Genomic DNA, 24,541 nt, shown 5'->3' on the forward strand with positions numbered 1-24,541 from the left:
ACAAGAATACATCTTGTTAATTTAAAAATAATACATTTTCAGTGAACTGGAAAATTTTTAAAAGTAAGAAATTTTTCTAATATTTTGACCTCGAGTATCTTTAGAATGGGTAGATTGATGAAAAAAGTTAACAAGACCTTTTTTGTGGAGCGATCTGTTTCCTACAAGAATATGTCTTGCGCGTTTGATTACACTGGTCAACAAGGTTTTTGCCACTAGAACCAAAATATACTTTTCTAAAGGTTTTTGATGTGCTGAACTCGAATCTGAAGTCATATACAGTGATGGACAAAACAATAAGACCATTTAGTCTTACTTTAAAAACAAATCATAAAACACACATTTTTCATTGTTTTTAAAAGAAAAAAAATTATTAATATAAAATTTACAGTATCAGGAACTTAAATCAATTCATTATCTAACAAGATTTTTTGTTTAAATAAAAAAATTAAATAAATAGGAAAATAAATTGATTTCTAAAGCGGTCAAAACAATAGGACCACTTCTCAAAAAATGGAAATTATTTCATATTTCAATTCTTTTTCTGGTCAAAACCAATAAATTGTCGAAAAGCCCTTATTTACCATCACCGGCCATACTTGTGGAGGCTTTAATTCCACTAATTTACGAGAAGTTCGTCTCGGTATTACATACCAAGTCTCTTGAAGTTTTTGCCACAACTCATCCTTATTTCTCGACTTTTTTGCACCCAATGAGTTCTCAACGATAGCCCACAAATTTTCAATTGGACTTGGGTCCGGCGATCGGGCAAACCAAGACATAACATTAATTCTATGCCTCTTAAGCCATATTTGAACTGGACCCAATGTATATTTACGGTCATTATAATGCATAAACTGCCATTTTAGTGACATTTTCCATTCCGTATAGGGAAAAAAATCTTCTTTTAAGAAATTGGGATACAAATGCTGGTCCATGTTTTCTTTAATCCAAAAAATTGTACATACTACGTGCCAAGAAAAAAAAACCTCCACACGATGATGTTTCTACCACCGTGTTTAAGCGTTTGTCTTGTGTATTGCGGTTTGAATTCTGCGTACTCTGGACGCCTTATCCATCTTTTGCCATCTGATCCCACTAATTTGACTTTACTTTCGTCGGGCTACAGAACATTGCGCCATTTTTTCTTCATTATCTGGACCAATCCAATTAAAAAATGGTTTTTTGCAAAATTGATTCGGTTTTTTCGATGCCTCTTACTGAGGAGTGAAACTTCCCTGGGGATTCTTTGGAAGAGTTACTTTTCTTATGGTCTTCTTCTGAGCGTTTTCTCACTTATTAGCAAGTTAAGCTCTAATTTAATGTCCAAAGATGACCTGAAAGTGTCTTTTTATGACAATCGCATTATTTTTTTAAGACATGTTTTTGTGAAGTTTTTCGCTTTGTTCTTTTTAAAATTTTCTTTTGGGGGCTCTAGTGCGTTTAATAGAAACTTTTTTAATTAACCAATAGTTTCGGCAATTTCCCGTTCTGAATTGCCTTCTCTTGTCAGTTAATGCATCAATTCTCTCACGGCTGAAGAACAATGGACTCCACTAATATTAAATGATCTCACAAGAGTATTCTACTTAAAATATTGTTTAAAATTTGAATCCTAGGTAATACAAAAATAAATGACTTCACTTGGTCCTATTGTTTTGTCCACACGATTTGAGAGTTCTTTTTAGTTTATACATTTATTTTTTGCATCAAATTATCTGTGCATGTTCTTTTTCTTTTATTTCATAATAGTTCCCTTATTTTAAGCAGAATATAGTAAAAAGAGCCTTTTTATATAATTTTAAAAAGAGATAGAGAGAATATTTTAAGAGTGATAGAGGTGGTCTTATTGTTTTGTCCGTCACTGTATTATTGGCCTCCTTTTTTAAAATATTACCGTTAGAAAAGGCCAAAAAACGTCATTTTGGCTGTTTTCGAGGTTATGTTTTTATGTGGGGTAATTCATAATGAATAAATTTGTAACGGTGCCTGTAAAAACTAGTTTCATTCTTCCAAAAAATGTTTGAATCTTTCCGATATCTCTTTTACTGCCCGAGATATTTAAAGTTTAAGTAGCGGTCTTTGACTAAGAAACAGCACTGGCCAATCATGTTAAACTTTTTTTGCCACAAGAACCAAAATATATTTTATTAAAGGTTTTTGGGTTTCTTAACTCGAATCCGCAATCAGAAAAATTCTATTTGCCTTCGTTCTTGAAATATTACCGTTATAAAAAGCAAAAAAAAGGTTATTTTATAACGGTTATATTTCAAAAACGAAGACTTAATCTTTAGATTAAGAATTTTTCTGATTACGGATTCGATTTCAGCAGCCCAAAAACCTTTAGAAAAATATATTTTGGTTCTTGTGGCAAAAATTCTGTGACCAGTGACTTAATCTTTAGATTAAGTTTAGTTTCTCTTTGGTTCATTACATGAAACTTAAGATATCTCGAGCAATAAAAGAGATATCGGGAAAATTTTAACAGTTTTTAAAAGAAGAATATCTGTCCTTTTAATCACCGTTACAAATTTGTTTATAATATATTACCTCACAAAAAAGTATAGCCTCGAAAACAGCCAAAATTAGGTTATTTAGCATTTTATAACGGTAATATTTCAAAAATGGAGGCCAATCAAATTTTTCTGATTTCAGATTCGAGTTCAGCACATCAAAAACCTATAGAAAAGTATATCTTGGTTCTTGTGGCAAAAAAAAGTTCAATTTTGTTGACCAGTGTTATTATAACTTTTCAATTTGTTACAAAACTAAGAACAAAAAACGATTTTTGGACCTCAAATATCTATTAAACGGTTAGATAAACGAAAAAAGTGTAGAAGGCCTTTTTTGTAGAACGTTCAATTTCCTGCAAGAATATGTAAAGAAATGATTTTTTTCTATTAGAAAATGGAAAAAATATAGAGAGTTCATATTTGGTGTTTATATTCTAAAGGTGTCTAGCAATCGATTTTTCGGAGTACCAAATCAAAAAAATGAATTTCGATTTTTGTTTGACCCACCCTAATGCATATCGTATTACAAAGTGCTCAGAGAAGATTGCAACATTTTAAATACAATTGTTAACTTCTCTATTTTTTGTAAAATATATATAGGAATTTATTCCACTTTTTATTTTATTGTAGGTAATTTAGATTTATTAATAGTAGTTCATAGAATTCATTAATATAAAGTTTAAGAAATTAGGTTTAAGAAATTAACTTTAAGAAATTTAGTTTAAGCAATTTAGCAAGTAAGAATTATAATAGCGTAAGTAGGATTTATTCGTCTGTTCCTGGTCGAGGTTTAAAAAGAGAGTAGTTTATTCTTCTTTTCGCTTTTTCTTCGTTCGTTCTTCTTGTTGGTAAGTGTGGAGAGATTGTGATCTCAACAGGGTGATCCCACAATCGGCGATCCTGGAAAAATCTCGTCCTCGAGAAAGTCTGGGAATATTTTAGCATCTTAAAATTTTGGAACTTCTTGAAATCATCATAGGGAAATCATCTCTTTGAGGCATCTTTTAAATTTTCATTGAACTTTTGTTTGTTAGTCGCTTTAGCATATTTGTTTTTCATCATGGAACATTTATTTTCGTCATAGCAGATGTTTTTCGTTTTAGCTGAGGGATTTCGTCTTAGCAGGTGGATTTCATAGTTGTAGCAGGTAGTTCGTAGTTTTTTTTTTTTTTCATAGTTTTTATTAGTTTAAAAAAACTCTTATTCATCTTAACAAAAAATTTACAAAAGATTGTTTTTTAATATGAAATTAGTTTTAGATTTGAATAAATTTAAGTTTGTTAAATTTTTCACTTCATTCGGGAGTCCGTTGAAAAGTTGAAGCCCTTTGTAGAGCAGGTGGTTTTGAGTTTGTGCTCGCCTGTACAGAGGTAAACGAAAGTCTCCAGCATTTCTTAATGCATATCGCTGATTTGTGATGTATTCCACATTATTCTGTAAATAAACGGGATATAAATTTTGTTTAATTTTGAATATCATGATTAATGCATTATATTTTAAACGCTGGATTACATTTAACCAGCCTAACGAGTGTAGCATATCTGCTATCGGAGTATACCTATCGCGTTTTAAAATAATTCTCATCCCTCTATTTTGTAGGACTTGCAGCTTTGTTTGTTTTTCCATTGTACTCATATATATTATAGAAGAGCAGTAATTAAAATGAGGCAGTACAGTTGTGTTGTAAATTGTTACCGCACAACTCATTGGAACACATCTTCTGATTCTTCTAAGAAAACCTAACTTTTTTGATATTTTTGCACAGAGTTTATTTAAATGGGAATCAAACTTTATTTTATTGTCAATGTAGACACCAAGATATTTTATTTCCTTCACACATTCAATGAGATTGCCATCTATCGATATATTTATATTTGCATCATTACCATTGATGCACATACTTTTCGTTTTTGATGTATTTATTTTTAATTTATTTTTGCACAACCATCCGTATATTGAATTCACGTCTGTTTGAAGCTGGGTTTCAAGAGCAAGAATATCCTTGCCACTGACATAGATGAGGGTGTCATCAGCAAATAAGCAAATCTTGCAGATAGATAAGGCTTCTCCACAATCGTTTATATAGAGTAAGAAAAGCAAAACTCCCAACACTGATCCTTGCGGCACACCAATATACACATCTAGTGGTCTGGAAAAAGTTTCATTTATTTTAACTCTTTGAGTTCTTTGCGAAAGATAGCTTTCAAACCATTCTAGTTCTTTACTTCGAATTCCATATTTATAGAGTTTTCTAATTAAAATTGATCTATCTATGGTCTCAAATGCTCGTTGCAAGTCCAAGAAAACTGCTAAAACGATATTTCCAGTCTCAAGTTCTTTTTTCCATTAATTTATGACCCAACTCAAAGAAGTCTCACAAGAGTGACCATTAGGGTGGGTCAAAAAAATCTAAATTTTTTTTTTTGATTTGGTACTCCAAAAAATCGATTGCTAGACCCCTCTAGGATATACACACCAAATATGAGCTCTTTATATTAATGGGAAGGTCCTCCGCTTTGCAATTTTCCATTTTTACATCAAGCTTCTACTAAAAAAAAATAATTTTTTTATTAATTGACTTTTTAGCAAATTTCTTTTCATATTCTTGTAGGAAATTGAACGCTCTACAAAAAAGGCGTTATACACTTTTTTCGTTTATCTAACCGTTGAATAGATATTTGAGGTCCAAAAATAGAGAAAATCTTTAAAAATTCGTTTTTTGTTCTTAATTTTGTAACAAATTGAAAAATTATAATAATCAAACGCGCAAGACAAATTCTTTTTGCAAATTGATTGCTCACCAAAAAAAGGTCTTAATAACTTTTTTCATTAATCTAACCATTCTAAAGATATTCGAGGTCAAAGTTAAAAAAAAATATAAAAACATTTTATATTTTTAAAAAATTTCCAATTCACTGAAACTTCATTATTTTCAAATTAGCAAGATATATTCTTGTAGGGGCTTAAACGTTCTACAAAAAATTCCTTGGAATCAAATTGATTGCTTTAACCGTTTAGAAGATATTCGTATCCAAATCGCAATGCATACGGGTCATAAGAAAACTATTGAAATCAGTGAGCATTGGTTTGGATACGAATATCTTCTTAACGGTTAAAGCAATCAATTTGATTCCAAGGAATTTTTTGTAGAACGTTTAAGCCCCTACAAGAATATATCTTGCTAATTTGAAAATAATGAAGTTTCAGTGAATTGGAAATTTTTTAAAAATATAAAATGTTTTTATACTTTTTTTTTAACTTTGACCTCGAATATCTTTAGAATGGTTAGATTAATGAAAAAAGTTATTAAGATCTTTTTTGTGGAGCAATCAATTTGCAAAAAGAATTTGTCTTGCGCGTTTGATTATTATAATTTTTCAATTTGTTACAAAATTAAGAACAAAAAACGAATTTTTAAAGATTTTCTCTATTTTTGGACCTCAAATATCTATTCAACGGTTAGATAAACGAAAAAAGTGTATAACGCCTTTTTTGTAGAGCGTTCAATTTCCTACAAGAATATGAAAAGAAATTTGCTAAAAAGTCAATTAATAAAAAAATTATTTTTTTTTAGTAGAAGCTTGATGTAAAAATGGAAAATTGCAAAGCGGAGGACCTTCCCATTAATATAAAGAGCTCATATTTGGTGTGTATATCCTAGAGGGGTCTAGCAATCGATTTTTTGGAGTACCAAATAAAAAAAAAAGAATTTCGATGTTTTGACCCACCCTAGTGACCATGCCTAAAACCGGATTGTTCCATACAAATTATTTTCTCTCGCTCCACATAACCAGTAAGTTGGTTGCAAACAATCACCTCCAATATCTTTTCATATGTTGGCAACATATTGATGGGTCTCCATTGTTCTGCATTTTTGGCGTTTTTAACTTTCTCTACCGGGATAACATCAGAATTTTTCCAGCTATCAGGAAAAACACCTTCAGTTAGAGATAGGTTTATAATTTTAAGCAAAGGAGGTAAAATTATATCCTTACAGTCAAGTAATATTTTACAATTTAAACCGTAGCAATCATTTTTCTTATTTATTGATTTTATTGTTTCTTCTAACAATTCCATATCAATCAACTGAAAATTAAACTCTGTTTCATATATTTGTATGTTGTCAGAATATGGAAGAATGGGAATGCTTCTATTTATAACCCTCACACTTTCAATGAAAAATTTGTTAAACTCGTTCGCAATTTCTAAGTCAGATCTGACTTCAATACCATTTATAATTTTGATGTTACTAAAATCACTCTTTTCTACTTTCATTACTTGGTTTTTTAAAGTCTTCCAGAGACCCTTTTGGTCACCAGCCTTTTCATTTATTTTTGCTTCAATAAAGCTATTTTTAGTTTTTGTGCATTCTTTTTTTGTATAAGTTCCTACTCGTTTTGTATTTGTCCCAGTCGTCTATAGTATTTGTAAAGGTAGCTCTGTTATAAAGATACATTTTTTCACGTTTTAATAAGTCTAAATTTTCATTATACCACTCTGCACATTTTTCATTTATAAGAATTGTTTTTTTTTTAGACCGGTAATTGAATTTTGTAAAGCATTTTTATAACTGTTGGCATAGTAATGAGTGTTTTCATTCAAAGTTGATATTGGAATCATGTTTTCGTTAAAATCACTAACAAATCGGTTTTTGTCGTATTTAACGTAACTTATTTTCTTGGGTTTATGTGAGGTAACTTGTTCTGTAAATAATTTTATAAATATTGTCTCATGATCTGAAATTTTCATGTCCCGTCTGACTTTCACTTCAGCAGATAAGGTGTAATCAGCAAGTACATAATCACGCACTTGATTCTCTTGTTATCCGAGTCGGTTCTGTAACCAATTGTTTGAGGCCAATATTGTAAAGAAATAAATTCACATGATTCAGGTTATAATTATTTGAGTTCATAAAATCTATATTGAAATCACCTGCTATTATTACATTTTCATTTTCTTCAATATTTTCAGAGACCCAATCATTCAAAATTTCAAAAAACTCAATAACCCTTGAGACACTTGATCTATACACAACAATTATGTTCCATTTTTCCCGTTTATGGGTTATTTGAACTGATGAAATCCAAATCTGAAGTCCACGCACAAAAAAGCTTTTCAGAGAAGATTTAAAGCATTTTTTAACGTATATTAAAATACCCCCTGTATGCCTAGAGGTAGATAAACATTCATCATATTTTTTGTAACCGGATAAATTTATTTCACAGTCTTTTATTTCATCAGTGTGATGGGTTTCTGTGAGCAACAAAAAATCTAAATTATTATTTGAAACAATGTCTTCAATTAATGCAAAGTTGCTTGTTATACCTTGAACATTTAAACATATACCCGACAAGTAATTTAATGATTTTTTATTGGACTGTTCATTTAGTTGCTAATAAGAGATGCGGCTCCCCTTAGCCTCTAACTTTTTCAAATAAACAGGGCAGTTGTAATCCATTGTATTATGGTTGGTATCTAACATAAGCCCTAATTTTTGATTAGATATAACACAATTAATACAAACATTTTTTTTTTGCTTCACCGCACTGCTTTGATTCATGTTCTCCTCCACAATTTCTACAGCATTGTTTATGTTGACAATCTTTAGATTCGTGATTGAATCCCAAACATTTATAGCACCGCTGTACTCGTATTTCTTCAAAAACCTTACACCTATCCCAGCCGATATTTACTTTGCCTTCGTCTATGGCTGCTTGAAAGCTCTTCGAATCTAATTCCACCACAGTATTCCAGTAGTTATAGCTTTTTTCACCCCTCTTTTTTTCAATTTTCATAATTCTAACACATTTGACGTCACTCTTATTCAGCATTTGATTTTGTTCTATAAGACTTTTTTCAATCTCTTCTGAATTTTTTTTTTCACTCACACCAGTAATAAATAACTTTGGTTTTCTTATCACCGGTACTTTTATTTCATACGTTGCACTGAGCTTATTTTCAACAGCACTTTTAACAACATCTCTATCTCCTCATTTTCACACGTGATCGCAACAGTACCATTGTTTTGTGCAGGTACATCAATTATCTTTAATTTCGAAGGGTCAACATTATTTTGCAAATCTTTTTTTGTGAACAACACCATTCTGTTTTGCTAATGGTTTAAGAATTACTTTTGATCGGTTCTTAAGTTGGCTCGCATACGTTTCTTTGATCTTATTCGATTCAAGTTCCTTTTCGCACACTTGCAAAGATTTAAGTTTCTCTAAGATTCCATACACTGACTTTTCCTGTTTTTCAATAAAAGTCTTATTCATATCAACCGATTTAATAATATCTTCTAATCGTTTATAAATTTTATCTTTATCAGTCAGATCAATAATTGTGTCCTTTTCTAGACAAGAATCGCAGATAAACATTATGTTTTTATTTGGCCGCACCATGTTTGCATCATATTCGGTTAAACCCGTACATTTATCATGAAATAAAGTTTGGCAAAAACCACTACATTTAATTCCAATAGATCTTTTACCAAATACTTCATCGCACTTTTTACATTTTTCTTCCATCTCGGGAATAAGCAAAAAATAAATTTCAAATTGTATCAAATCGCACTAACTTCCAAACACGTCCGTTCAGCTCAAAAGCTTATAATTTAGTTCAATCATTTCTAGTTCGTAGTTCAATCATTTCTAGTTCGTCTTCGCTTTCAGAGTAAAGCTATGATTACACGGTCAACGAAATCGGTCAACGCCTTGACTCTCTGACGTCAAGAAAAATCAATATTTTCTCTGTCATCTCACCGTCAACGTTCACAGTGTCAATGAATAAAACATTGACTATCACACAATTGACACTATTACGTCAATGTTGTCCCAAATTACGTTGACGCGCAGGCGTGTCAACGTTACGTTTACTTATCAGTGTCAACGCGTTGACTCGTGAAACATATCGTCGCCCTAGTATTGGAGTGCCGTATACGCCAAATTGCATTTTTTGAACTAGGTATGCAGTCGTATGTTTTCGAAGTTGCTTTTTTCAAATCTGCTATCCGTTTTTTTCTATCTTTTTTCGTTGCCGAGATATTCACTATTGTTTTGACAAAAACAAGAAATTTTGGCATTTACGTCAAATTTTGCATGCAATGCAAGAAAATTTTGAGAATTGTTTTGACGTACGTTATGTTTTTTTTTTGACGTACGTGTATATGAATAAAAGTAACTTCTGATTTTCATGGCGTATACGGGAAACTCATTTTGGACTAAAATGTATGTATTTTGAAAACTAAACGAATTGCAGATGTCCAATAACATGCATATAAAAGACACATTTAAATTATATATCATACTAAAATATCAAAAAACACCAGCGGTTAGTTCTTTCGCAATTATCTTCCGAACATTTAAATGCGATTTCCCAGAAATGTAAAAATGGCGTATACGGCACTTAAATACTAGGCGACGATATGTCGAATTCCTTTCAATTTTTTGAATCGCCTCAAAAAAATCGAATTTTTGGTGTTAAAAAGGAACATGAAAACTAACCGAATTCTTTTTGCGATTGTATGTGTGTTATTTGACAATAATTTTTACACGAACGTCAAGCTGAAATCAAATCAATAATTTTGTTTATTTCCTTAGGTAATATTAATTTAATTTTATCAAAATCAATAGGAAATTGGAGATACTATTAAGATCTGAGTGAAGATGAAGTAGAAGGTTAATTATTTTAGCCGTATGTTTTGGTTTTACAGAGAAAAAATTTCCTGAAGACATTCACGGGAAGAAAATTCGCAGTAATTGCACTTTTTCACAAGAAGTATGCCAGGAAAAAATATATTTTGATCGCACATTGTTTTTTTTTATTTATTTCATATTTTTCCGCAATAAAACACGGTATACGATTATAATTTACACTTTAATTGAAGTTGGTGTTCCAAATAAACAAATAACAAGAAGAAAACTTCCAGCTTGACGTTTGAGAAATGTCAAATGTTCCAAGTGTGTGTGCAAATCCGTGTAAATCTTTCAAAAAAGAGGGATTAAAAAAAATTCGAATTCTGCTTCGTTTGAGGCGAATTTTTTTTCTATGGAACACGATTTTCAGAAAAAATTCGCTTCGAGATCGCCGAAAATTCGATTTTTACATTGAAAGGAATTCGACAATAGATGATCACACAGTTTGACACAAAACAAAAAGTCATAACCGTCAAGAAAGAAATTTTTTTTTTTGAGGAAATAAAATAAATATTGTGAATTTATTAATATACAGTACCTACCTATGTACATAATTATACATAATTATATATATGAATGTACATATAATATATTTTCATCTATATATATAAAAGAAAGTCGTGTTAGTTACACCATTTATAACTCAAGAACGGCAGAACAGATTTGGCTGAAAATTGGTAGGGAGGTAGCTTAGAGCCAGGAGACGGACATAGGATACTTTTTATCCCGTTCGACAGCGTTCCCGTGTGACAAACAAGAAAAACATAATTCCGCCATCAGGCCAAATGACAATCGGTCTGTCCGGTAAGTTGGTCAATGTGAACCCCCCTAATCAGACTTGGAATAACAAAACGCAAATTACAGCTAAGTAATTGACGTAAAATGACAGCTATGTAATGACGTTTTGATATTTTTGATTTTTGATATTTGATATTTGTAAGAAATCAATATTAAAACTATATCTATTAAATAAATAATTAACAAGTGGATTGAAGTGAAATGAAGTTTAATTAATAATGCCCTAGGTCCCTATAATTTAAAAAAAAATTGAAATGAAATGAAATACATATAAATATAAAATATTCAAGTCAATTTGGTACAAATAAATTCAGTGTCTGTGTAACAAAACTCAAAACTGTGCTGTATCCTATCTATAGCTGTAAAATGAAAAGTCCATTTTGCTGACAACAGTTGTCTTCTGTCTATAAAGAAAAAAACCACCAGCTGTGAACGACCTTGACCCAACGGAGGCCATTTTGGTAAATTAATTTAAGTAGGTAGTTACGGTTAACTGCCCTCTTCACTAATTATTTTCGCACAAATGAATCACGAAAATAGCAACTCACTCAATATAATAGATTTCTTCACAATAGTTAATTAAAATTAAATCAATCACACTTTGTGATGATATCTCTAATATATAAAAATCTCCTGTCGCAGTGTTTGTTATCAAACTCCTCCGAAACGGCTGGACCTATTTTAATGAAATTTTGTACGCATATCGGGTAGACCTGAGAATAGGCCAACATCTATTTTTCATACAAGTAAATGGTAAGGGTGGTTCACTATTGAAAAATACATTATAACTTAAAATTTTAAACATTCTAAGATCAACCAATATATTTTAATCGCAATTTTTTGTTGAAAAGTAAAGTGTTTTATTATTGTGATAAATTTGTTTATGTTTTTTGCTTTTTCTGTCGAATAATATTAATGTTTTATCATTGTGGTGTCAAACAAATCACATTTTGTGGAAAATGAATACGTGTTTAGTAAATACATATATGTAAGTGTTTTATTATTATGAAAGGTAAGCCAAATAAGATGCATTTTTTGGGTTTAATCTTTGAAGAATTATGTTGGATTTTGTTATTGGTTGTAAGAGTAAGAAAAATAATGTGTGGCGAAAAGGACAGTTTGGTCAAATTTGTTGATTTGAATTCTTTGGTGTCAACTGGGAAATCGAATGTCAAATTGATCCTTGGTATTTGTTTTGCCCAAAAACCGAAAACAATATAAAGTCCTAAAGCTCAGAGAAAATTTTGGGAGTGGAGGTATAACCAAAATGTGAGTTTTATAACTTTATGCATTTTATCAACGAATTCAATAGTCTGGCAGCTTTAAATCGCGGTCTTATATGGTTTTAATACCGTGAGTTAAATGGTAAAATACCGCGAGTTTTCCAGTAAATGTGAGTAGGCAAATGGATTATGGGAAATAGGTGTTTGCCGATTCTCAGGCCAACCAATATGCACACAAATTTCATAAAAATAGGTTCAGCCGTTTCGGAGAAGTTTGATAAGAAACACCGCGATACGATGTATAAGATTTGTTTTTGAGACCCGATTTCTGATGTATTAGAAAAGTTTCACACGCAACAGAGCCAAAAATTGGAAATAAATGAAAGAAAAGGTGGAACGAAGTCCGCCGGGTCAGCTAGTTTATATATAAAAAAAAATCAAAACTTTTTAATAACTCTGGCGTTTGGCCAAAGTTCAGCGCTAATTTTTGTTTCATCAAACACTGTGGTTTGGATACCAATTTGTCGAAGGTTCTCAAATTTAAAATCGTCACGGTTGTTTTTCCATTTGAGAAGATATTCTTGATTACGAGCTATCTACTTGCTGGGACATTTTTTTTTGTTCCTCTAATCGTTGTTGGTGTTTGAATTTTTTCTTTTGTCGAACTATGAGTATCTCTTTGATATTTTCAGGCTTCTCACTTTCTGCAAGTTGTTTAGCGGTACGTTCACTTAATTTTCAGCGTCATCACTTTTCTCAAATTCGTTTTAATTTTTAGGACTTTTGGATATTTTTAAGAAATCTTTGATTTATTTATTTTAACCATCGCCGATTCGTATCAAATGAAAATTAAAACAAAAAGAAAAAAATATGAAGAAAACAGAAAACACGCTGAAATTGATATCGACTAAACCGAACTCGCCGTAAAATTGAAAACGTTTTTGCCATTATGTCAGCATTAAAATTGTAATATTTTTTTTAATACAAAAAATCCTGTCAAACTGCTACGATGACACGGTATTAAATTCTGCCCCGTCAACGCTGGGACAGGGTCATTGCGATGACACTCAGTCCTAAAATTCCGTCAACGCGTCCCAATGGCATTGACAGAGAGATTACACGGTCATTGAAAATAGTCATTGCGTTGACCCAAAAATGTGTGTCACCGCAAGTGTCATCGGACCCGTCAACGCAATGACAGCAGTTTCGTTGACGATCACACGACGTGACACTCTTGGGACAGATTGTGACGTCATTTTTACGTCAGAGAGTCAACGCGTTGACCGATTTCGTTGACTGTGTAATCATAATCATAGCTTAAGAGTCATCTGTTGTCTTCCATGGCTTCATAAAATCTGCACTGGTTGTAGTTTTTCGCGGACGTTTTTGACTGCCAACTTTTCGGAGTTCATACCTCTCATTGGGACATACTTTAGTTGATTTGGACCTAAAAATTTACGAAAAAGTTTTAAATTAGAAACAAATTTTGTTTGTTTGTTGAGTTTTATTTAGCAACTTGTGCCATTAATGGAAAATATTTACAATTTTACAAATTTTCTTAAAGGAGGTTACATTTTTGCTTTTTTTAGCACTTTTACATAATATTAATGAATATTTAAACGTATATAATGCAAAATTTTTCTTTTAAATTCAAAAATATTTTCTGAAGTTTTAACAGTCAGGTAGGCTGTTGAAGGTTTTAAATCCCATGTACTGTAATGTTCTTTGTCCTCTTGCTGTTCGTACGCGTTGAATTCTTAAATCATTGTTGTTTCTTAGATTGTCTTCAGAGATTTCGTTGGTGCTAACATTTTCCCGCAAATATATTGGGCATTTTTGATTTTATAAACAAATATCATAGCGCACATAAATAGTCTTTGGTTCATGTTGAGCCAGTTCAAGGACTCAACCATAAATGATATTGGCGTGTATCTATCGCACTTTAAGATTATTCGCATTGCTTTATTTTGGAGCACTTCAAGTCTATTTTTTTGATATTGATGGCATAAAAAAAGTAAGCTACCACAATACTCAAAATGCGGTTTCAGAACAACATTATACACTCTTACCGCACAATTCATTGTTATATTTTGTCTAATTTTACGGAGAACTCCAATTTTCTTCGATATCTTTTTACACAAATAGTCTGTATGTTCTTTAAAAGTTAACTTGTTGTCAATTATAACACCGAGATATTTAATATTATCAACATATTCTAATTGTACACTATCAACTGAGATTGTAGTTTCACTCTGTGCAAGTCTATTGTTCAGAACCATAAATTTAGTCTTTTCTGTATTTAAGATCAGCCCATTCATTTTAAGCCATGCAGCAAGGCTGCTTAAATCACGGTTAATAAGTCGTTTACACTCATCTAAATCGTGCCCCGAAATATAAATTAAACCGTCATCTGTAAAGAGTTTGATTTTAGAATATTTTATCACTTTAACTACGTCATTGATATATAATTGAAATAGGGGCACACTGAGTATTGCTCCTTGCGGGAGGCCAACATCGACAGACACATATTGAGAGATACTTTCATTAACTTTCGTGCACTGGGTTCGATTTGTTAAAAAGATTTAAACCAGCTAAGTTCAGTAGACTTTATACCATATTTGTTCAATTTATCAATTAAAATAGTATGATTGACAGTTTCGAATGCTCTTTTAAGATCAATAAAAACCGCTATGACTATTTTATTTTGCTCTATTTCTTGTTTCCAGTCACTTATCATAATACTAGTTTCACACGAATGGTTTGCTCTAAATGCAGATTGGTATCAGGCTTGTAAAAGAATGCAATCTTTTGTGAATGCAGTCATTGCCATTCAGTTACACAATTCCAACAAAAGATTGCATTCATTGACTTACACTTGAGACTTAGACTTCAAATTTTGCAATCACCAATCATTTTCCATGAAATGATTGCAATCTTTTTTTTTCCCCAATCAATTGACTGCATTCAAATGATTGCAGTCTTTTGGGACTGCATGCAGTCTTTGCATTCTTTTTGCAATCTTTCCATTCCTTGGCAGTCTTTGCATTCCTTGGCAGTCTTTTGCATTCATTTGCATTCCTTGGCAGTCTTTTGCATTCATTTGCAGTCTTTTGCATTCATTTGCATTCTTTTGAATTCTTTTGAATTCTTTTGCATTCTTTTGCATTCTTTTTGCATTCTTTTGAATTCTTTTGCATTCTTTTGCATTCTTTTGAATTCTTTTGCATTCTTTTGCATTCTTTTGTATTCTTTTGAATTCTTTTGCATTCTTTTGCATTCTTTTTGCATTCTTTTGCCACACCCACACCAAACGTATGGATTTCACAAAAATTTTAACATTTTTTTAGTTCAAGGATGAATTTGATAGTTTTAAGAATTAAGTTCAACTATAGTATCATTGTCTGTGCAGGAGTAATAGTACAGTCAAATACAGTGAAAAAGGGGTATGCCTCGGAATGAATTCTAATAATAATATTTTTTTTGCTTAATATCTTCGTTTTGGCATTCTATAACTTACCTCAAAAATCTCATGTTCGGAGGTCGTGATTTTTAAGGCCAAACCACAATGGTATTATATAAACATATGATACATGATTTCAGAGATATGTTTTTGTTAAGATTGTTAATGATTAATGGATATAAAAGCCTTCATGCTAAATTTGGTTACTCTACCATAATTTTTAAAGGTTTTTTGGTAGTAAGTTTGCAAGTGTTTTGATAATATAGGTTGAAAGATGAAAAAGAGTTAAAACTTTTTTTTAGAGACGTCAGATTTCCTGGATTTCAGTTTTTTTTTCATCATTGAATAATACCATTGTCTATTATTGCTTATTTCCAAAATCTTAATTTTGTGGTTTGGCCTTAAAAATCACGACCTCCGAACATGAGATTTTTGAGGTAAGTTATAGAATGCCAAAACGAAGATATTAAGCAAAAAAAATATTATTATTAGAATTCATTCCGAGGCATACCCCTTTTTCACTGTATTTGACTGTACTATTACTCCTGCACAGACAATGATACTATAGTTCATCCTTGAACTAAAAAAATGTTAAAATTTTTGTGAAATCCATACGTTTGGTGTGGGTGTGGCAAAAGAATGCAAAAAGAATGCAAAAGAATGCAAAAGAATGCAAAAGAATGCAAAAGAATGCAAAAGAATGCAAAAGAATGCAAAAGAATTCAAAAGAATGCAAAGGAATGCAAAAGAATTCAAAAGAATTAAAAAAGAATGCAAAAGACTGCAAAAGAATGCAAATGAATGCAAAAGACTGCCAAGGAATGCAAAGACTGCCAAGGAATGGAAAGATTGCAAAAAGAATGCAAAGACTGCATGCAGTCCCAAAAGACTGCAATCATTTGAATGCAGTCAATTGATTGGGAAAAAAAAAAGATTGCAATCATTTCATGGAAAATGATTGGTGATTGCAAAATTTGAAGTCTAAGTCTCAAATGTAAGTCAATGAATGCAATCTTTTGATTGAAGTCATTAAAGATTGCATTCAAAAAAGATTGCAATCTTTTACAACTCTGATTGGTATGTTGTTATAAGGTTTTGGTTTTCAATATGTTCTATAATTTGGGTACGGACAACTTTTTCTAACACTTTTTCATATGTTGGCAACATGTTTATTGGACGATATTCTTTACACATTTTAGCACAATACACTTTTTTTATTGGGACAATTAATGATTTTCTCATGATTCGGGAAAGATAACAGTTGAAAGTGAGACATTTATAATACGTAAGAGAATGGGACCGACAATACTGACAGATTCTTCTAACATTTTGACATTTAAAAAGTTAAAGTCACTTTTTTGACTAATGTTGTCTATTGCACTTATGTCGAATTCCTTTCAATGTAAAAATTGAATTTTCGGCGATCTCGAAGCGAATTTTTTCTGAAAATCGTGTTCCATAGAAAAAAAAATTCGCCTCAAACGAAGCAGAATTCGAATTTTTTTTAATCCCTCTTTTTTGAAAGATTTTCACGGATTTGCACACACACTTGGAACATTTGACATTTCTCAAACGTCAAGCTGGAAGTTTTCTTCTTGTTATTTGTTTATTTGGAACACCAACTTCAAATAAAGTGTAAATTATAATCGTATACCGTGTTTTATTGCGGAAAAATATGAAATAAATAAAAAAAAACAATGTGCGATCAAAATATATTTTTTCCTGGCATACTTCTTGTGAAAAAGTGCAATTACTGTGAATTTTCTTCCCGTGAATGTCTTCAAGAAATTTTTTCTCTGTAAAACCAAAACATACGGCTAAAATAATTAACCTTCTACTTCATCTTCACTCAGATCTTAATAGTATCTCCAATTTCCTATTGATTTTGATAAAATTAAATTAATATTACCTAAGGAAATAAACAAAATTATTGATTTGATTTCAGCTTGACGTTCGTGTAAAAATTATTGTCAAATAACACACATACAATCGCAAAAAGAATTCGGTTAGTTTTCATGTTCCTTTTTAACACCAAAAATTCGATTTTTTTGAGGCGATTCAAAAAATTGAAAGGAATTCGACATTAGTAAATCAATTGTATTTATTGTACGAAACTTTTTTATTAAATTCTATATTGCACTCATTGACTAGGTTTTCATATTCTAAGTTTATCACAGATTGGTTTAATTCTAAAATACTTTGGACGAAATAGTTATTAAATTTTTCACATAAAATTGCACTATTGTTGGATTTTTCACCGTTTTCGAATTGCACTTCAAATATCACATCTTTTCTTTTGTTGAGAACATATTTCTTTAACTGTCTCCACATGTCTTTTTGAGTATTAGCGAACTCAATTCAATATCCGAATATATCAATGAAATAATAATCACAAGCCTCGGTGCCATCGGAAAACTTATTATGACAAGACCGGATATGATTTTTAACGTATATTGCAACGCCTCCTCCAGTAGTGCGAGTTCGAGCAGCTCTATAAGGTTTTTTAAACCCAGTAAGGGAAAAAAGACCACTGTTCATAGAGGAATAGAACCAAGTCTCTGAAACACAGACTATATCAATTAAACTACCCTCAAATATCATCCTAAACTCATCAAATTTACTAACAAGAGCCTGAGCATTTATGTGACAGATATGTAAACCATTATGACTTTTACATAAAGTATTTAAAAGAAATTTGTTTTTTCGTTCATGCTGTGAAAGCCAGTATCATTATGGCAACATGAGTCTACAGCGAGGATGAAAACTATATGTTTCTATGTCTTCTAGTTTTTGAGAAAATTGGAAAATAAAAACAAAAAATATTTTGAAAAAAGAAAAATCTGATAAAATAATTTTTCAATTTTCTCAAAAACTAGAAGACATAGAAACATATAGTTTTCACTGTTCGATAAGGAATCAATTGAGGCAGTTTTCTGTGTGAGTAATTTTTTTACTAAAATTCACACTCTGGACAAAAATAGTATAAAATGAGTTTAAAAAATTTTTTTTTCACCTATTTTTAACTTTGAAATCGATTATTTCAAAAACTATTGGTTATATTATATTGATTTAAAAATTAGAACCAAATGTACAATTTTTCCTTTTGGAAATGGTATCATTTATTACTGTAAGTGTTGCCGTTGTTTTTTAATAATTTTTTTTTATTTTGATAATTTTTTTTTTAGAAAAATGCCCCTCCCACCTAAACGGGAGGAGATAGACCCCCCTCCCAAAGAAAAAAAAGTTTGTATTGAGCTCCTCTACAAAAACCCGTTATCAAATCCTGGCGCCCAAGTTATCCTACTACGTGCCGAAACAACATTTTTGTTCTATACCTAAAAGTTCGAATTTCTGTATTTGGGTTGAAATCAAAAAAAATTTTTTCTAAGCCAATTTTGAAGTGATTTTCATAAAAAATACCTCGATTCATTGAGAAATAGATATAGTTTTAGAATATATTTTTTAAATAGCATGTTGTTTTGAAAACATATACTTTAAATTGATGCCGAAGTTGGGCAAATGACGAAAAAAATGGAATTTTTGAACTTTGACAGCTTATAAATTCTATGTGGTTTAACCGAGTTACATGTTTTATACATTGTTGAAAAGGTATATTTATCTTCTATCAGAAACTGTAAACAAATCGAAAATGGGTTAAAAATTGTCGAAGCTAGAATTTTTTCAATGGGTGAAGGTCCAAAAAACCGTTTTTTGCCCGTAACTCTAGATTTTGGGGGTGTTAGGGGAATTTCAAATACTGTTTCGTGATCAGTGCGACTAGCTCTACAAAACCTGATAGGTCTCCGCCTGCGTATATTTTGAAACCTCATTTTGTTGTTTTTGTTTTATCTTCTTTCTCTTTTGCACGCATTGGTTTTGAAAAGAGGCGCGCCTCTTGAGGCTTCATGTAATAGCTGACTAAGCAACAATTTCAGAAAAGAACCGCTTCTTTAGAACGATGGCCTTTCAGTAGCCAGCAGATCAAACCTATATTCAATATTGTTTTGACTCATCCAATTATACAGATGATTACCTCGCTGATTCTGTATTTGATTTCCTCAATCTTGGTGTCTTTTAACAATTAGAAAAAGTTAGGTCTACGTTCGACCCTAATCAGTGGATTTACATTCACAGCTAGGATCCTAAGGGGCCTGTCTGACAGCGCGTACATTACGACCTAGGTTAGGTTAAGCTAGGCAGTTGAGGGTAGATATGATCTACCCTCACTGTCTGCTCCCTTATCTGCGTTTGAAGCCCTGTTAACTGTGCTTGAATGCTCAGTAACAAGGTCAAAACCTCTGATTCTGCCGCCACGCTTTAGGCACGGAGGTCTGTTGGGACACCTTTGGTGGCTTCTGTATCGCCTTTGGCATTGCTCTTTGCGCCATTTGAGCGAAAGAGATGCTTGGATTGACGATAGGAGCACGCCCTTCTGGATGTTTTTCTACTTCTCCGTTTTTTGCTGCTTCATTTGCTGAAACCTCGGGCAGCCCCGATAATTAGTAGGGTGCCCGACGCTTCGGTAGACTGCGCATTTTAGCTGGGCCTTATCTTCGACCCGTTCCTCTCCGAGTTTACACTCCCCCTTATTGTGGTTCTCTCCACACTTTACACAGCGCGACTGCATTTCGCAATTGGATGCGGCATGGCCGACCCTTTGGCAGCGCACGCATTTAAGCATGTCACCGCGCCTTTTTAATTTATCCCAAGTGACAAATTGGTAGTGGAGGACGGTGATACTCCTCAACTTATCCAGTTTGCTGTTGGACGAAAGCTGCACTAAAAATATCGGCAGTTCCCTTTTCTCCCGTCTGGACAAAGCCGTTTGGAATGGCTTGACGCTGATGATCTCGAGATCACCACTCGCTTTGCGGCGGCATAGCTCATCAAAGAGCGTCTGGGGTTCAGTGCAGGAATATATGCCCTTTAGAAGGATCGTTTGGATTTTCTCTAATTTAGGGATAAAACTGAAGTAATCAGTGGTGGCTTCTTTAAGTAAAAATTTAATTTTTTTATGATCCTGCACAACGTGGCAGTGGATCGCTATCTACTATTACTAAGTCTTTTAATAAAAAAAATGTTCGCCTATGGCTGACTTACATAGCTGTTTAGTGTCCTCTGGGTCCATCCTGAACACATTAATGGGTGGCACATTTTCTTTCTTCGCTTTGGCTATCTGTGGCTGCTGCTGGTGTCCTTTCCCTCGCTGCTGCTTCTGGGCCTCCTGCTGTTGGGTCCGCACTAAGAATAAGAAGTACAGGAATGGGTGTATATCAGTTTTATAGTGTAGGATAGCGTGGAAAAAAAACTGTCAAAAATAAATCCAACGCTGTCATTCGAGCCATTCTGGTGTGTGATAGAATTAAAACCAAAGTGTAATTCAAATTCAAAAACCCTTTAACACAATTGCAAAAACTTTTATAGAATTAAATAGTGAGAAAATAAGTCTTAGTTAATAAAAAACAAATAAAACAATAAAAACAATAATGTATTTCTATGTAAAATTGTGCAAAATATTTGTATAACCATTCAGAGACCCTTTCCTTTCACATGTGAATACACTTTATTTGCAAAATAAATGTATGTAAAGTGAATTTATTCATATAAACAGATTATCGTAGAATAATTTAGAATTGTTTTCAATCCTCAGCTGTCAAATTGAAAATACAGGGGTGTATTCATTTTTGTTTGGTGATGGTAAGGCGCTGCAATTGCCCGGGCGCTAGCGCAAGTTTAATGTGAAAAAGAGTATATAAATTGTTTTTTAGATCAAAAAATTAAGCTTTTTTTAAGTTTTCCATCCAGAAATATGTTTGAAAATTTTCACTTAAGTACTTTTACACTTTTAAGCCAATGTAGGTAATGCTTAAATGCCAATATTTTATTTTATTTTATTAAAAAAAATACCATGAATAACGTGTTTCATAAAAACATAAATTTTCAAGTAGATAAAACGTTGCGCCTTGCGAACAACCATCTTACATATGTGTTTGTGTAACTAACCCTACTTTGTAAAAATGAAAAAAAAAATGCCGCACTGGTTTCTTCAAACACCCATTCCTGTACTTCTTATTCTTAGGGTCCGCCTCCGCACTTGCTGCTTGCTTCCACTGGGCTTTACCTATGTTGCTTGTTGTTGTTGTTGCTGTGTACTTTGCTGTTCTGGCTGTTGTTGTTGCTGCTGTAGCTGTTCTTGTTGTTGCTGTGCGGGCAGCTGTTGTTGTTGGTGTGTAACTTGTGCAGGCAATTGTTGTTGTTGCTGCTGTTGTTGTTGTCGCTGGGGTTGAGGGACTTCCTTTTGCTGATGTAGAAGCTGCTATTATTGTTGTTGTTCCGCTGCTTTGGCTGCTTTAGCGGCTTTTTTATCTGCGAGCTCTTGCTTTTCGTGGGTCTGCGGGCGTCTTGTTTTGCTTTCATGCGCTCGAGCAGGGGCGCAACTTCTTGTCTGAGAGCATCCATTTTCCTCTCAAACTCATTTATTTTAGTTTGGAGGGTCTGCTCCTCCTCTTCATCATCGTCTGATGACGGCTCTCTCGATGACAGAACAGCGAACTTGTTGCTGTCACCCGAAACGAAATGACCTTCTCCCCCCTCGGACATATAGTTAACATCATTATCATCTTCTGGCTTCTGATGATCGCTTTTAGCTTCAATATTAGCTGTGCGCGCCGTTTCCTTCTCTTCAGCTGGCAGCTCAGCTGAAGGTTTTGTAGAACGTCGCTTCACCAGGTTCGGCTTTGGCTTTAGCGGTTGCCGTCTCCTCTTACTCCTCCCTCCCATATCGGCTGTCGTTGGCGTTGGCTTGATTGCCGTTGGCTTCTCCTCCCTAGCTGGGGCACCTTTCGATGTCCCCGCTATATCATCCGATTGCATACGCTCTATGTCAAGCGAATGTTATTTGAATTTTTTCGTTTAAAAAAAAACTTTCAAATCTGCTCGGCCTAGCTGGGAACAACGCCGCTGGCTATATTACTTGTTGTTTGCTAACATACTTTCCGCTTACGAATTAAAACACTGTGAAAGTCGATTTCCGCGTGCTCACTCTTTCACAGTATACAAGATCGACTTACTAGGCCAGTGCCTTACCACTGTGCTTTTAAAATATACGCGGGCGGAGACCTATCACGTTTTGTAGAGCTAGTCGCACTGATACTGTTTTTTTGACCTTCACCCATTGAAAAAAATCTAGCTTCGTCAAATTTTTACCCATTTTCGATTTTTTTTAGTTTCTGATAGGAGATAAATATACCTTTTCAGCAATGTATAAAACATGTAACTCGGTTAAACCACCTAGAATTTTTAAGCTGTCAAAGTTAAAAAATTCCATTATTTTAGTTAACAATTGGCTTAGAAAAAAAATTACGATTTCAACCCAGATACAGAAATTCGAACTTTTAGGTATAGAACAAAAATGTTGTTTTGGCATGTAGTAGGATAGCTTGGATGCCAGGATTTGGTAACGGGTTTTTGTAGAGGAGTTCAATACAAACATTTTTTTTTTCTTTGGGAGGGGGGTCTATCTCCCCCCGTTAAGGGGGGAAATCCCTCTGGACGACGGGTTTTTCAAGAATTTTTTTTGGAAAACTGAAAGCATTAATTAAAATTTGGAAAAATACATTACTTGATGCACTCGAAGAATTTGAAATCTACAAATCTAACAAGAAGAAAGAAGACGACCTACTCAACGACAAGTTGACATTGAAAACAAATTCACTATTCGACACATTACTCAAACATACCAACAGATAAAATGAGACAACCACACTTTACCTCTCTAAAACAATTACATATTACATTTAAACACAACCAAATATAAATCTTAACAAAGTCAACAACAACAACAACATGGAAAAGAGACAGTCATACCGCAAACAACATAAATCAGTTTGGAAGCCCGAAGATGGAATGTTAATTCCGAAACGCGTTGCCATAATTTAAAATTAAGTTGTATTAAAAGACTGAGTTATAATAAAATAACCATTTAAATATTTAATCTATTTTATTTTATTTATTTTTTCATTCAAATACATTATATTATTAACATCATGAAGTCTTTACACAATTTTTTGAAGTAATAAAAAAACAAAATGGCGGGTCTACAACCGTTTAAAGTTGATGCCTCCCATTTGGGCCGTGCAATGCCCAGGTCCAGTATATTATTTATTATCAAAAGAGAATTTTTTCCATTAAAATATATTTATACGCATTGCATGAACCTAAATTTAGAAAAAAAAAAAGTGTAAAATAAAAATTAGAGACCAAAAAAACTAAAAAACACAATGTTTTTTTATAAACAAATTGTTAAAAAAAATATTTATTGTGAAAATTTTATTGAACTTTTAGGCAATGACCAATGAGTTAACGAGTAATTTGCTTTTTATTTCAAGTCGATAGCTTCATTAGTTTTTGAGTTACGTTGCACGGCGCGGAAAAAAAACGAGTTTCGAGAAAAAATCGTTTAAAGTTTTCATTTCATGGGTTTCAGAACAACCTGGGAACTTTTGAGGCTTCATTTAAGGCTAAGACCACTGAAACAGTTTCTTCGGTTGATAAATTATTTTTAGGCAAAAAATTGATAATGCAAAAATAAAAAAATTCCAGAGGGTGTTCCCCCCTTAAGGTGAGAAGGGCAGTTTTCTAAAAAGAAATTATGAAAATAAAAAAAATTATTAAAAAACAACAGCAACACTTACAGTAATAAATGATATTTTTTCCGAAACTTGGCAAAAAGTTGGGTGGAAGGGTGTTTTTTCGCGGACAAGAGGGAGGGGGTGAAGGTCAAAAATATACTGAAAAAAATTGTTTGTCGAATATCATCATATGACACATGTTTTCAAGGTATTTTTTGATGCT

The 24,541-nt window shown here is 32.6% G+C and overlaps 2 protein-coding genes across 2 annotated transcripts in view; one reads left to right on the forward strand and one right to left on the reverse strand.

The window, feature by feature from the left end:
• LOC129906466 (7-methylguanosine phosphate-specific 5'-nucleotidase) overlaps nucleotides 1-24,541 on the forward strand; it is a 74,675-nt gene that overhangs the window by 2,514 nt on the left and 47,620 nt on the right. The gene's annotated exons all lie outside the window — the stretch shown is intronic.
• LOC129906467 (probable basic-leucine zipper transcription factor E) lies at nucleotides 21,697-24,349 on the reverse strand. Its single transcript, XM_055982255.1, has one exon. The coding sequence runs from the start codon at nucleotides 22,559-22,561 to the stop codon at nucleotides 21,806-21,808; it is 756 nt and encodes a 251-aa protein (XP_055838230.1). The 5' UTR covers nucleotides 22,562-24,349; the 3' UTR covers nucleotides 21,697-21,805.

The sequence above is a fragment of the Episyrphus balteatus genome, chromosome 1, assembly GCF_945859705.1.
Source record: "Episyrphus balteatus chromosome 1, idEpiBalt1.1, whole genome shotgun sequence".
NCBI classification, from domain to species: Eukaryota; Metazoa; Arthropoda; class Insecta; order Diptera; family Syrphidae; genus Episyrphus; species Episyrphus balteatus.

Coding starts and splice junctions, on each gene's coding strand:
- LOC129906467 (XM_055982255.1), bottom strand. CDS start 22,561: ATGCAATCGGATGATATAGCGGGGACATCGAAAGGTGCCCCAGCTAGG.